Raw genomic sequence first — 14,298 nt, 5'->3', positions numbered from 1 at the left:
AAATATTTTAAAAATAAAGCAAAAATATAAAAGCAAGAAAAGTTAAATGTAAAAAACAAGTCAAATTTATTGCAAGAAGGATAAAGATCATTTTATTCTAAAATAAAATAAAGTAAAAATAAATGATTCCCAGGGGCCTCTATAATGTTGATCCAGTGATCTGTTCCCTGTATCTGGCACATTTGAGTGACAAGGGTAAAGAAACCCATGTCACACCAGCTTAAGCAAAAGGGAAGTGTGTTGACTCAGGTCGCTGAAAACTCTAGGTAGAGGCAGCTTCAAGCATGGCTGGATTCGGGAGCTTGAAAACATCTGTCGACTGAAGAAAAATGCACAACCTAAAAGCAATGAGTTAAGTTTTATTCAGGCACCTTACTGAGGACTGTAGCCTGGGAGACAGCCTCTCAGATAGATCTGAGGCACTGCCCCCAAAGAGGTAAGGGAGGAGCCAGGATATATAGGGGAGTTTTGTCTGAAAAAAACAAAACACGTAGTCTAACATTGAAAGATTACTGCTAATCACAAAAGGCAAACGTCTTAAGTTAATGATTTTCGTGCTTTTCTATGAGTGGAAAGATGCAAGAGTCTGGACTCATTGAAATTACTCCTTTGATATGTACCTTATCTATCTTGGGCCAGTACCCAGAGCACAGAATGCTTCCTGTTTTTATACATCTGAATTACCCTCAGGGTGCACTCTTGGGGGTGGCTGCAGTGGCTGATGGCTTGATGGTGGGCATCGTTCTTTGTTTACTGGCTTGGCAGGTAACCTTTCCTTTCCACCTGCCCTTGGCACCTGAGACTCACGCTTGCCACCCTCAGCTCCATTCTCTGCCCTGCTGGAACCATTCTCTCATGGTGATGTAGTTACAGGCACTCTTTGGGGACACCCACCAAAGAACATGCTTCTCCTTCAACACAGTCCCAGGATTTGATTCCAGCTGACCCAGCAGGGTCATGTGCCATCCCTAAACTAATCACAGTGGCCAGTCACTTTGGACCCTCCCTTTAGGTGCTGGTGAGGGCAGCCTCACCCAAACATGTGGCTGGAGGCTGGCGGTGCCACCAGGGGACGGGCAGATGGGTGGTAAGCAGGTGGTGTCAGCACCATGCAGTCCACAAGGCCTCCCGCCTTCAGCTTTGTTAGGGATCACTGGACTTTCGATGGAGTCCAGAAAGGGCCTCTGGGTGCTAGAGAACCCCCAGGAGTTTGGAGCCCGTAGTAATGACCCTGTTTATTCTGGGGCCCAGGCAGTGCCCTTCTCACCTAGCCAGACAGAACTTCTCTGCCTCCACGGGGTTGGATGCCCCGCTGCAGCCCTCACAGCCTGCATCCGTGAGTGAGCAGAACCGCTGACTCTGCTGTGCACAGGATGTGTGGCGTTTGAGTCAGCTCAGCCCCCGCCGCGCAGGTCAGGGGGCTAGATCAATAAATAAATAAACGCCCTGTGTGTTTTCCGCCTCCCTCTGCGCCAGCTGGGCAGGCCACAGGCAGCCCGTGGTGTTTTCCCCGACACACCATCAGCATCGGCGCACAGCTGGCTCGGTGACTCCCCGGGGTCTGGAATGTAACTGAAACAGGAAGGCCCTCTTCCCCTGCTCACTGGCTCCCCTGGGACTCTCATCTGTTATCTGTCTCAGCAGTCACTGCCCGCAGTGCCGGGGGTGGGAGCTGTGCCCTTGCTCTGGGGAGGGCCCTGAGTGTGACAATGAACAGCTTTCCAGAGGGGCCTGCAGGGCAGTGGGAGTGACCCTGCTGGAGGCAGTTCTCTTGGCTCTGGGGGTAAGGGAGCCGGGATCCACCGAGACGGGGATGGAAGGCACCCCGGTGACATTAATAAAAACAGAAGCAGGCAATCTTCATGATACATATCTCAAACCGTTATGTTGTACACACCAAACTAACACAGTGTTAGGTGTCAATTATATCTCAATTAAAAAATAATTTTTTAATAAAACTTAAGCTTCAGGCATGGTTGGATCCAGGGACTTGAAAATAAATGAAAAGTGGAAATCAGCTACCAGCTAGATAATGAAAAATGGCTATCTCCTCCGTGGTACTGATTGAACCCCAAACCATATGCTGCCAAATCCAGCTTGTCCCTGACCCCTCCACCAACAAGGACTGCAGAGGAGCCACCACAAGGGTTTAACACCATTCCTCTACCCCAGCATGAGCAAGGTGACTGCCACCAGGCCTTCAGGACTTATTCATTTACTAAACCTTGGCTATTTTACTGAATAGTTCCGAAATATTCCCAGTGCTAGAGATAGAGGAATGAACGAGACAGACACAAATCCTGCCTTTCTGGAACTCTTTATTCTATCTGGGGAAAGAGAGATGAAGCATAATAGATAAATAGATAATCTGATATGTTAGAAGGTTGTTCCTGTTAAGTAGGGTGAGGGTGCCCTGGGTCTGGGTATTACATAAGGCACGTTCAAGGAAGGTGACCTTGAGACACAGATTTGAGGAAGGTGAGTGCGATGTGTGATGCTGAGGGATTTCTGAGGACCTGCCCTTTGTCCTGTGTCTTGTTGCTGCTTGACCAGGGTCATCCAGGGCTAAGTGAGGGTCACTGGGGCATGGTGGGGGACTGGGGGAAGGATGGTGCACGGAAGCCTCTGGAAGAAAGCCTTCCCTGCAAGGGCATCTCAGGATCACAGCCTTGGCCATCAACATTACAAGCTTACAGCATCCTTGACTTACCCCAGCATACCTTTGTCCCCACAGAAGAGAAGTACACAGTCATCTACCCCTACACAGCCCGTGACCAAGATGAAATGAACCTGGAGAGAGGAGCCATGGTGGAGGTCATCCAGAAAAACCTGGAAGGCTGGTGGAAGATCAGGTACCCTCTGCAGCTGGGTGGGTTTCAGGCCACGTGGACTCCAGCTGCACAGATGTCCGTAAATGATTGCAGAGGAGATGAGGCTTCAGCCTGAGCCATAGAAGGTCACTTCTCCTCTGTGCTGTTTGGCGTCCTTCCATACCCATATCCTTCTCTAAAAAGCCATAGTAAGCAAAACTGTCTCTGAACACACTGAACCACAGATAGCAATAACCCCATTGAGCAAAACTGGTCTTCACCTCCAGGTGTGTCTCGTAATGAGTAACTGGAGGCTGAAGCTGCCGTGTGGGAGTGATTTCCTACTCCAGCCCCACTCTGAGAGGAACAGGATGGGTAACACCACATGGACTGTAGCCCGTCCTAAAGCTCATCATTTGCCATCATCTCTCCGAGTCTGGTGGAGACCGGCATTTCCAACACTTTGTTATAGTTCTTTCCTCTATGTGATGGAATCAAAAGCTCATCGGTAGGCAAGGTGGCCAGTTCATCCTGCTGTGCTTGGGACTTTCCTAGTTTTAGTAATAAGAGTCCTGGGAACTCCCTCCTTGGTTACTCGGGTGGGCAGGCGGCAACCTCAGGAGTTTTAGGCAAGACAGGAAGTCTGGGGGCCCTGCCCCCTGGTGTCTGTGCCTTGGTGTGAGGCAAGACACTGGGGCCAGTCACCAGGGCTGAGTATGTGACGCTTCATTCATTGAGCAAACCTACACCAGAATCTATTCTGGGCCAAGCTGTATTGTGAAAACTGGGGACTCAACAGTGAGAAAGACACAATAGTTTACACCCTCAGGCGTGGAAGACAGACTCGACGCACATACAGGGCAGGGCACTGAGTGAGTGCAGGAGGAATGCATGGGGGACTTCGGAGCCCAGAAGACAGCTCCTCAGCCTGGGAGTCAAGAAGGCTTCCTGAGAGTCAGGACCTCAGAACTGAGGTATGAAGGCGTACTTAGAACAGTGATGGGCTTCCCTGGTGGTTCAGACAGTGAAGAATCTGCCTGCAATGTAGGAGACCCAGATTCGATCCCTGGATGGAGAAGAAGGGAATGCCTACCCACTGCAGTATTCTTGCTGGGAGAATCCCATGGACAGAGGAGCCTGGTGGGCTCCAGTCCATGGGGTTGCAAAGAGCTGGGCACAACCGAGCCACTAACACTTCAGCGCACACTTACAATGACAGTGGCAGCTCACATGTCTTGAGTGTGTTTTATCTTGTGATGTAACGAATCATCCCCAAACTGCGTGGCTGTGGAATGCAGGTGGCTCGGCTGGGCTCAGGTCCCTCACGAGGCGGCAGCAGGATGCGGCCGTGGTCATCAGAAGCCTTGGCCGAAGCTGGGAAGTGACGGAGCCAGGATGTGAACCTGCACCTTTCCGACCCCAGAGCCCACTCAGCAGTGCCTCCCGATGATGAACTGTCTCAGGGTGGTGCCTGCATCGTGTGGGGCCCAGCATTTTCCAGCTGGCACGAGATTTAGTCCTTCTCAAAGGGTGTTTTAAGATTGATAGACACCAAAATCTGCAGATTTCTGTCTCCTTATAAGTTTGCTTCTAGTTGAAAAGGACCCTTCTTATAGAAACACAGTGCTGTTCAGCACTTAAAGTGATTCTTGATGAGAGATGGCCCTGCTATGTGCAATCTCCAGTCCATTAGGCATATTCCCCAAAGGTCTGGACACCTATTTTGTGGTTCAGACTAGTGGTCTGCCGGCAAATGTTTAACAGCCAGTCCCAGAAGGAAAAAATGCTCTTGAGTTGTGGTGTTTGCCAGTTTCCACGGTGTAAGTCGTCCCTCCGTGGTGGATTTCAAGCTTCCATTGTGATGGTGCTAAACGTGGAGCTGGGAAGGGACGTGAACAGTTGGTTCTCACGAGCCACCTCCTGCACACCTGTGGTCCCCAATCAGCCCCTCTGGTAATGCTATTCAACCACACTCCATGGTGCAGAGAATTAAATGATTGTTACACTTGTTCAGTTCCCTTTGGAATTCAGTGAGCTGGGCTCTTAGGGAGTCAGTCATTCTGGAGTTCAGTGACCCTTGGTTACCCTAGAACCAGCCCCGGACCTGCTCCATTCCCATCTTAACACGTTTTAATCTGCTTGTGACCGGAGCCCCACCCCGCCTATACCAGGCTTTGTACCAGCAGCTGTGGCTGCTGGGAAGAGGCTGCAGAGCAGAGGTGAACAGCACAGACAGGTGCCCGCTGTCTAGGGCTGAACCCATTCCTGCCACCCACCCCCACCAGATTGGATGGATGAAATGCATAATAGCTATAAAGTGCTTGAAACAGGACTGGCACGGAGTAGGTGTGCGTGAGTGGCAGTTACCTTCGCTGTTGTCGCTGCAGCGATGACCGTGTGGATGTATGAGGACAGTAGCAGAGCTCTGTGGCCGCTCACTCTTGCCAGTTCTGTTGGCAGTTTGTCCACTTGTCCCCTTTTTTCTTCATTCAACTCACGGGCAGTGAGGCCCCATGCAGAGATGAGTTGCCCGTGATCTCCACCCCCAGCACCTCATAAGTGGGGAAACAAGACCATCACAGCCAAGTATCACTGTGCGTTTTAGATGGGATGGTGTTGTGTGAGCAAGACCACTGGGGCACTGTGGAAGGAGGCTCAGGAAAGCCTTGAGAGGGCACCTGAAGCAGAGCTGGGATGATAGAGAGGAGGATGATAGAGAATGGGCTTTCCAGGCAGAGGGTCTCCCAGAGCAGGAGCTTGGGGCAAGAGGGTGAGAGATAGTGGAGCATTTGGAAGACTGCAGGCTACATGGGGTGGGTGGGGTGTGGAGGTTGCCGTGAGAGCCAAGGCCAGGGAGGCAAGGAGAGGCCAGACTGGGGAGGCCTTGAATGCCCAGCTGGGGGCTTAGGCTTCAGCAGGAGGCAGCAAGCAGTGTGCCAGCCTCTGGCCCTGGGCACTGATGGTCCATCATTCCTACCATCTGGGGCCAGAAGGGAGATTCATTGTAGGAGCTCGGCTTCTTCCCATGGGCCTGGCAGAGCAGGCTGGACGACATCTTTCCCCTCCTCCCAGGTACCAGGGCAAAGAGGGCTGGGCCCCAGCCTCCTACCTGAGGAAGAGCAGCGGGGAACCCTTACCCCCAAAGCTGGCCCCTGGCTCACCCGCCCACGTGGGCGTCCTGGAGCTCGACGGCGTCTCCCGGCAGCAGAACTCGGTGGGCCGGGAGAAGGAGCTGCTTAACAACCAGAAGGATGGCCGGTTGGAGGGCCGCCCCGTGCCCGACGGTGACATCAGGCAGAGTAAGTGGCACCCACCTGGCTCCCAGAGGCATGGCAGGCTCTGTGTCCAGAGCTGCTCACAGGCTGTCACTGTCCCTCACACTCACAGCAGCCCTGTGGCCCTCCATCCTGTAGATAAGAAAATGGGCTCACAGCCCCAGGTCACTTGTTTCCAGATCATCCCACCAGCAAGTTACAGAACCTGAGTGGAGAAATGTGGCTCTCCTACTCAAGCTGTGGTTTTTCCACTGTCTCATGATAATCACCAGACCTCCTGTTTCTCAAGCCCCTACCGTGTGCCAGGAATGTTATAATCAGTCTTACTGATCCTTCATAACAAACTTTGTAGGACTCACTGCTTTTGTCTTACAGGTTAGGAAACAGAGACATGAAGTGGTTTGTCCAAAACCACCCAGATAGTGAACAGTGGGACTTGAACCCACAGCCTTCTGACTCAAGGGCCAGTGTTCTGTCTGCAGGGCCTCATTTCTGAGCCTGGGGAAGAAAAAATGGACCCTGTGTTGGGTTTACTCCAAAGATAGTTCTTTACTTAGCTTGCTTTTCAGAACTTTGTTGTATATATTGTACGACTGAATGTTCCCAGCACACCTGAGAGTAGATTGTCTGGCCACATCCCATTGGCCAGACTTAGAGGATGAGATGGTTGGATGGCATCACTTACTCGATGGACATGAGTTTGAGCAAGCTACAGGAGTTGGTGATGGACAGGGAAGCCTCAAGTGCTGCAGCCCATGGGGTCACAAAGAGTCAGACACCACTGAGCAACTGAACTGAATGAATTGAGTCCCGTGGCATTACCTAGCTGCAAGGGAGTCTGGGAAATGTCATCTTATGTAGGCAGTCAAGTATCTGGCTAAAATTCTGTTGCTATTTATTCTAATAAGAGACAGAGGAAATGGGTATTTAAGAGTTTAGCAGTCTTCCCCACACCCCAACTGACAAACCACCCCTCTGTGTAGACTCAAACTAAATCAGCTCTGGCAGCATGTGGGGTGCCTTCCTCAATAGTCTGCCTTTAGCCAGGAGCATTGGCCCGCTGCAGTCATCCTCTTCCTGACCCAGAGCAGGAGCAGCCCAATTTCAGAGTAAAAACCCCTGAAGTCATCAGTCCAGGTTTGTTTGGCTCTGTTTATGCATTATTTAATTTGGGTTTGCTCCAGAGCAAACAAAGACAGGGGCAGTAACATTAATGCGTCCCTGCCACGTGCCAAGAGGCAAGCCTGTACTTCTGACTTTCATCTCCACCAGTACCTCCTGGAGGCAGGCATTATCCCCACTCCTCAGAAGAGGGCCGCATGGCTCAAAGTCACATAACTTGTTGCCTCCCACCTCACATTACACTTGTTGCCTTTCCTGGAAGGCTTTCCGTTGCTCCAGGACTCAGAAGCATCCCATTGCTAATAGAGAGTCCTGGGCCCAATCTGCGTGGCCCTGCCCCCATCAGGCTCCTCCCACAGGAAGGATCACAGCCGCTCCCTGACGCTTGTGCAAAACATGATACCTCATCTCCTGCAGGAGAGGTCGGATCTGTCCTGGTGTCCACCTCAGGGATTATGTTCATCGTTTGTGAAACAAGATCTCGTCTCTTTATAGGATCACCCAAGATGAGGCAGAGACCCCCTCCTCGCCGGGATATGACCATAGTAAGTGGACCCTTGCAACTGAGGAGCCAGCCCCCGACCTAAGACTGGACCCCAACACTCACCTCACCCTTTCCAAGGATGGGTTCTTTTACACAGCAGCCTTGTGAAGCTAATCCCATTGACAGGTGGAAGAACTCGGGTCCAGGGAGATCGCACAGCTGGCCTATGGCTTTGTGACAGTTAGGCCTGGGCGTGTGCTCTCTGCCTCCTGAGCCCACTCTGCTTTGTAGTAAATGAGTCTTCTCCAATAAGGTGACTTGAGACTGAAACAGAATGAGGCACACATTTCTCTTATGGTGCCATTCTGGCATTTTACTCTCATATTCCATTTTTAATTCTTAGGTACCTCTCTAAGCAGTACCGTGAAAAATGGGCCTCTCATTTTTAGTGTCTGCCATCTACTGAGCACCTACTGGGTGCTAGGCAGTGTGCTCACGTTTCACTACGTGAAATCATCGAATGCTCATGGTGACCCCACCAGGTAGATCCTGTTATTATCCCCATTTTACAGGAGATGGAACTGAGGCTCTCAGGAGGGGATGGGCTTTGCCCAAAGTCACACCGGTGTGTCTGACTTGGAAACCTGTGTTCATTTCACAAACCTCGCTATTTCTTAAGTTCAGAGAATATTGTCTTGCACCTAATTTTCATGACTGTGGGCAAATGTCCCAGGTTTTTTCTTATCACCCTAAAGCTGAAGGGTTTATCTAGAAGATGATAGTCAGTAATCCCCTTTGTTTTGTCCCTTAGAATCCATATGGGCCCACCAGCACCCCTTTAAGGGTGATTGTGTGCCCTGTCCCTTGGCCCCTCATTCAGCGCTGGGGAATGGAGTTATATTGGATTTAACACTGTGTTTAATTGTACCAGCCTCGAGGTCTCAACCTGCCCAAGCCTCCCATCCCACCTCAGGTGGAGGAAGAGTATTACACCATTGCCGAGTTCCAGACGACCATCCCTGACGGCATCAGCTTCCAGGCAGGCCTCAAGGTTGAAGTGAGTAGACCTGGAGTCCTTTTGCCTACTTGTGATTCTTTTTCTTTCTCAATTTTTTTTTTTTTTTTGGAGTATAGTTGACTTGCAATGTTGTGTTAATTTCTGTGGTACCAAAAAGTGATTTGGGTTTATTGGGTTGGCCAAAAAGTGTGTTCAGGTTTTTGATAACATCTTACAGAAAAACCTGAACAAACTTTTTGACCAACCCAAAACTTATATATATTTTCTTTTTCATGTTCTTTACCATATGGTTTATCACAGGATATTGAATATAGTTCCCTGTGCTATCCAGTAGGGCCCCGTTGTTTATCCATACTGTATGTAGTACTTTGTATCTGCTGACCCCAAACTCCCAATTCATCCTTCCTTCTACTCACTCTTCCCCTTAACAACCACAAGTCGGTTCTCTATGTCTGTGAGTCTATTTCTGTTTCATAGATGAGTTTATTTATGTCATATTTTAGATTCTACGCATAAGTGATATCATACCATGTTTGTTTTTCTCTTTCTGACTTACTTCACTTCGTGCAATAATTCTGTGCCATCCATGCTGCTGCAGTTGGCATTCATTTTTTATGAGTGAGTGGCACTCCCTTGCATCTCTATATGCACACACTGTGTCTTTATCATCTGTCACTCATCTGTCAGTGAGTGGCACTCCATTGCACCTCTATATGCACACACTGTATCTTTATCATCTGTCACTCATCTGTCAGTGAGGGGTACTCCATCGTATCTCTCTGTGTGCACACACTGTATCTTTATCATCTGTCACTCATCTGTCAGTGAGTAGTTCAGTTCAGTTCAGCTGCTCAGTTGTGTCTGACTCTTTGCGACCCCATGAATCACAGCACACCAGGCCTCCCTGTCCATCACCAACTCCCGGAGTTCACCCAGACTCACGTCCATCGAGTCAGTGATGCCATCCAGCCATCTCATCCTCTGTCGTCCCCTTCTCCTCCTGCCCCCAATCCCTCCCAGCATCAGAGTCTTTTCCAATGAGTCAACTCTTTGCATGAGGTGGCCAAAGTACTGGAGTTTCAGCTTTAGCCTCATTCCTTCCAAAGAAATCCCAGGGCTGATCTCCTTCAGAATGGACTGGTTGGATCTCCTTGCAGTCCAAAGGGACTCTCAAAAGTCTTCTCCAACACCACAGTTCAAAAACATCAATTCTTTGGTGCTCAGCCTTCTTCACAGTTCAACTCTCACATCCATACATGACCACAGGAAAAACCATAGCCTTGACTAGATGAACTTTGTTGGCAAAGTAATGTCTCTGCTTTTGAATATGCTCTCTAGGTTGGTCATAACTTTCCTTCCAAGGAGTAAGCATCTTTGAATTTCATGGCTGCAGTCATATATACACACATATATACATACACACACAAAAGCATTTCTACTATGCCTGATTGCTACGATGCTTGATAAAGACTTGAGAAAGAACATTAAAAAAAAAAAAGAGACTGAAAATTGAAAAACATAAATGACCAGTGAAAAGGAAATAGAAAAAGTGAAACCAACTATATAAAATGAAAATATCCTCATAAAGTCTGGTTGTTTTTAAACATGGCTGCTCATTAAATATGTTTATCTGGAGCTTTGGAGGAAAAAAAAGAAATATCTGAGCATTTGTATTTTTCAAAAATTTCCAAGATAATTCTGATAAGCATCTGGATTTTTAAAAGTGGTTACAGGTTTTTCTATTTAATGGTAGTTTTAGTGATATAAAATTATATTATTTTCTGTTGACCAATCATGATACAATGGTACTAAGTTAATAATAGTTACATAATCACAATAGTAAAAGATGTTTTCACAATCAATAGCCAGACAAAAACAAAAGATAATTACAATTGCAAGCCATAATGGAAACATGATTAACCTAACAATATAAAATAAATACATACAATTTGGAGGGGTTAAGTAGAGCAGTGTGGTAAGCAGAAGTGCATACATGCACTTGTTTTAATCCACCCAGCCAGTCTATATCTTTTGGTTGGTGCATTTAATCCACTTACATTTAAGGTAATTGGCAATATAATTACCATTTTCTTAATTGTTTGGGGTTTATTTTGTGTAGGTCTTTTTCTTCTCTTGTGTTTCCTGCCTAGAGAAGTTCCTTCAGCGTTGTAAAGCTGGTTTGGTGGTGCTGAATTCTCTTAACTTTTGCTTGTCTGGAAAGCTTTTGATTTTTCTGTTAAATATGAATCACAGTCTTGCTGGGTAGAGTATTCTTGGTTGTAGGTTCTTCCTTTTCATCACTTTAAATAAATCATACCATTCCCTTCTGGCCTGTAGTTTCTGTTGAGAAATCATTTGATAACCTTATGGGAGTTCCCTTGTATGTTACTTATTGTTTTTCCTTTGTTGCTTTTAATATTTTATCTTTGTCTTTAATTTTAGTCAATTTAATTACTATGTGTCTCAGTGTGTTCCTCTTTGCATTTATCCTGCTTGGAATGCTCTGCACTTCCTGGACTTGGTTGACTGTTTCCTTTCCCATGTTAGGGAAATTTTCAGCTATTATCTCTTCAAATATTTTCTAAAGTGCTTTCTCTCTGTATTCTTCTTCTGGGACCCCTATAATGTGAATACTGGTGCAGTTAACATTGTTCCAGAGATCTCTTACACTGTCTCTATGTGTGAACACACTGTATCTTTATCATCTGTCACTCATCTGTCAGTGAGTGGTACTCCACTGTATCTCTATATGCCACACTGTATCTTTATCATCCGTCAGTGAGTGGCACTCCATTGTATCTCCATATGTGCACACACTGTATCTTTATCATCTGTCACTCATCTGTCAGTAAGTGGTACTCCATCATATCTCTGTGTGTGCACACACTGTATCTTTATCATCTGTCAGTGAGTGGTACTCCATTGTATCTCTGTGTGCGCACACTGTATCTTTGTCATCTGTCACTCATCTGTCAGTGAGTGGCACTCCATTGTATCTCTGTGTGCGCACACTGTATCTTTATCATCTGTCACTCATCTGTCAGTGAGTGGTACTCCATTGTATCTCTGTGTGCGCACACTGTATCTTTATCATCTGTCACTCATCTGTCAGTGAGTGGTACTCCATTGTATCTCTATGTGCGCACACTGTATCTTTGTCATCTGTCACTCATCTGTCAGTGAGTGGTACTCCATTGTATCTCTGTGTGCGCACACTGTATCTTTATCATCTGTCACTCATCTGTCAGTGAGTGGTACTCCATTGTATCTCTGTGTGCGCACACTGTATCTTTGTCATCTGTCACTCATCTGTCAGTGAGTGGTACTCCATTGTATCTCTGTGTGCGCACACTGCATCTTTGTCATCTGTCACTCATCTGTCAGTGAGTGGCACTCCATTGTATCTCTATGTGCGCACACTGCATCTTTGTCATCTGTCACTCATCTGTCAGTGAGTGGCACTCCCTTGTATCTCTGTGTGCGCACACTGTATCTTTGTCATCTGTCACTCATCTGTCAGTGAGTGGCACTCCCTTGTATCTCTGTGTGCGCACACTGTATCTTTGTCATCTGTCACTCATCTGTCAGTGAGTGGCACTCCCTTGTATCTCTGTGTGCGCACACTGTATCTTTATCATCTGTCGGTGGACCTTAGGTTGTCTCTACGCCCTGGCTGTGAATAGTGCTGCAGTGAACACTGAGGTGCTTATCTGTTTGAGTTAGAGGTCTACCTGGATATGTACCCAGAAGCAGGATTGCTAAATCATTTGGCAAGTCTACTGGTTTTGTGAGGAACTTCCTTACTGTTCTCTCATGGCTGCACCAATGTATATTCCCACCAACAGTGTGGGAGGGTTCCCTTTTCTCCACAGCCTCTCCAGCATTTGTTATTGTAGATTTGTAGATTTTTTTAATGATGGCTATTCTGACCCATGTGAAGTGATATTTCATTGTAGTTTTGATTTGCATTTCTCTAATAATTAGTGATAGTGAGCACCTTTTCATGTGCCTGTTGGCCATCTCTGTGTCTTCTTTGGAGAAATGTCTGTTTAGGTCTTCTGCCCGTTTTTCAGTTGGCCTGTTTGCTTTTTGTTGTTGAGTTGAATGAGCTGTGTATTTATTTTAGGAATTGAGCCTTGTCAGTTGCATCATATGTAAATATTTTTTCCCAGTCCGTGGGCTGTCTTTTCCTTTAGTTCACGGTTTCCTTTGCTGTATACAAGCTTGTTCTACTTGGGATTCTTGGTCTAGGCACCATCTTCTACTTCTGCATTTTTAAAATTTTGGTAACAGCTTTATTGAGATATAATTCACATACCATACAAGTCAGTGATTTAAGGTATAAAATTCAGTGGTTTTTTAGTATAGTTAGAAAGTTGTGCAACCATCACCATAATCAACGTGAGAGCAGTTCATCACCCACATAAGAAGCCCTGGGCCCGTTAGCAGTCCCTCTCCATTTCTCCTCATTCCCTCTCAGTGCCCCTGCCCCAGCCTCAGACAGTCACTTCTCTGTTTTCTGGGTCCAGAGATTTATCAGTTTTGGACTTTTCATATGCGTGGAATCATATACGTGGCCTTTGTGACTGGCTTGTATTCTGTTTTTATCACCTCCTTCCCTGCTTGCCTCTTCTCTCTCCTTTTATTTTTTCTCCTCTCCCATTTCTCTTCTCTTTCTCATGGGGTTAGAGCTTGAAGGGAAGTCCATACGTAACGGAGAAGCAGTTAGGTGCCAGCCACAGCACTCAGCACCTCGCAGGCTGTGTCTCCCTTAATCATATTATCATTTATTCTTATGAGGCAGGAATGGTTCAATCCCTGTTTTTCAGATGAGGAAGTTGTGGCTCAGAAAAAAGATGCTATTCAAACTCACACAGCCAAAAGGTGACAGAGTCAGGATTTGAACCCTTGTCTGTCTCCGGATTAGAACCAGATGTATTGACAGCCTGCTGGTTATCTGCCCAGTATTTGAGGATCTCAGGAGGATGGAGACCGTATCTGTTTTTTTACTTCTGTAACCCCAGAGGTAGCACAGTGCCTGGCACATGGTGGTTTTGCAATAAATGTTGTTAAATCAATGAAAATCCATCTCCCCGCTAGCCTCCTGCTAATACCCAGAAAACCAGGGAATGTTTTCCTCTTCATTCTCGCCTCTAACCCTGTCTGGTCCACAGTAGGTACTCAGAGAGCCATTCCTTTGTGAACGCACATTTGAATGAGTGACAGGCACAGAGAGTGAACAGATGATTATGAGCCAGTGCATGAGTGTGGTGTGTGTCCTAAGTGTCTTTTTTTTGGCCATGCTGGGGCTTCCCTATGCCACGTGGACTTCTCTAGTTGCCATGTGTGGGCTTAGTTGCCCCACAGCATATGAGATCTTAGTTCCCCAACCAGAGACAGAACCCATGTTCCCTGCTTTGGAAAGCTGATCTTTTTTTTTTTTTAAACTTCTTATTTTATATTGGGGTGTAGCTGATGCTGAAGCTGGAGCTCCAGTACTTTGGCCACCTGATGCAAAGTGCTGACTCATTGGAAAAGACCCTGATGCTGGAAAAGATTGAGGGCAGGAGGAGAAGGGGGAGACAGAGG

The 14,298-nt window shown here is 47.2% G+C and overlaps 1 protein-coding gene across 1 annotated transcript in view; it reads left to right on the top strand.

The window, feature by feature from the left end:
• Positions 1-14,298, top strand: part of SH3PXD2B (SH3 and PX domains 2B) — a 119,618-nt gene that overhangs the window by 93,269 nt on the left and 12,051 nt on the right. Inside the window, exons 9-12 of the mRNA XM_055554636.1 lie at positions 2,735-2,852; positions 5,883-6,109; positions 7,703-7,752; positions 8,623-8,748. Coding sequence (XP_055410611.1) covers positions 2,735-2,852; positions 5,883-6,109; positions 7,703-7,752; positions 8,623-8,748 — 521 coding nt within the window. The remainder of the gene's footprint in view (positions 1-2,734; positions 2,853-5,882; positions 6,110-7,702; positions 7,753-8,622; positions 8,749-14,298) is intronic.

The sequence above is a fragment of the Bubalus kerabau genome, chromosome 18 (genome assembly GCF_029407905.1).
Source record: "Bubalus kerabau isolate K-KA32 ecotype Philippines breed swamp buffalo chromosome 18, PCC_UOA_SB_1v2, whole genome shotgun sequence".
NCBI lineage: Eukaryota > Metazoa > Chordata > Mammalia > Artiodactyla > Bovidae > Bubalus > Bubalus kerabau.
This window is presented reverse-complemented; position numbering and strand designations above follow the sequence as displayed.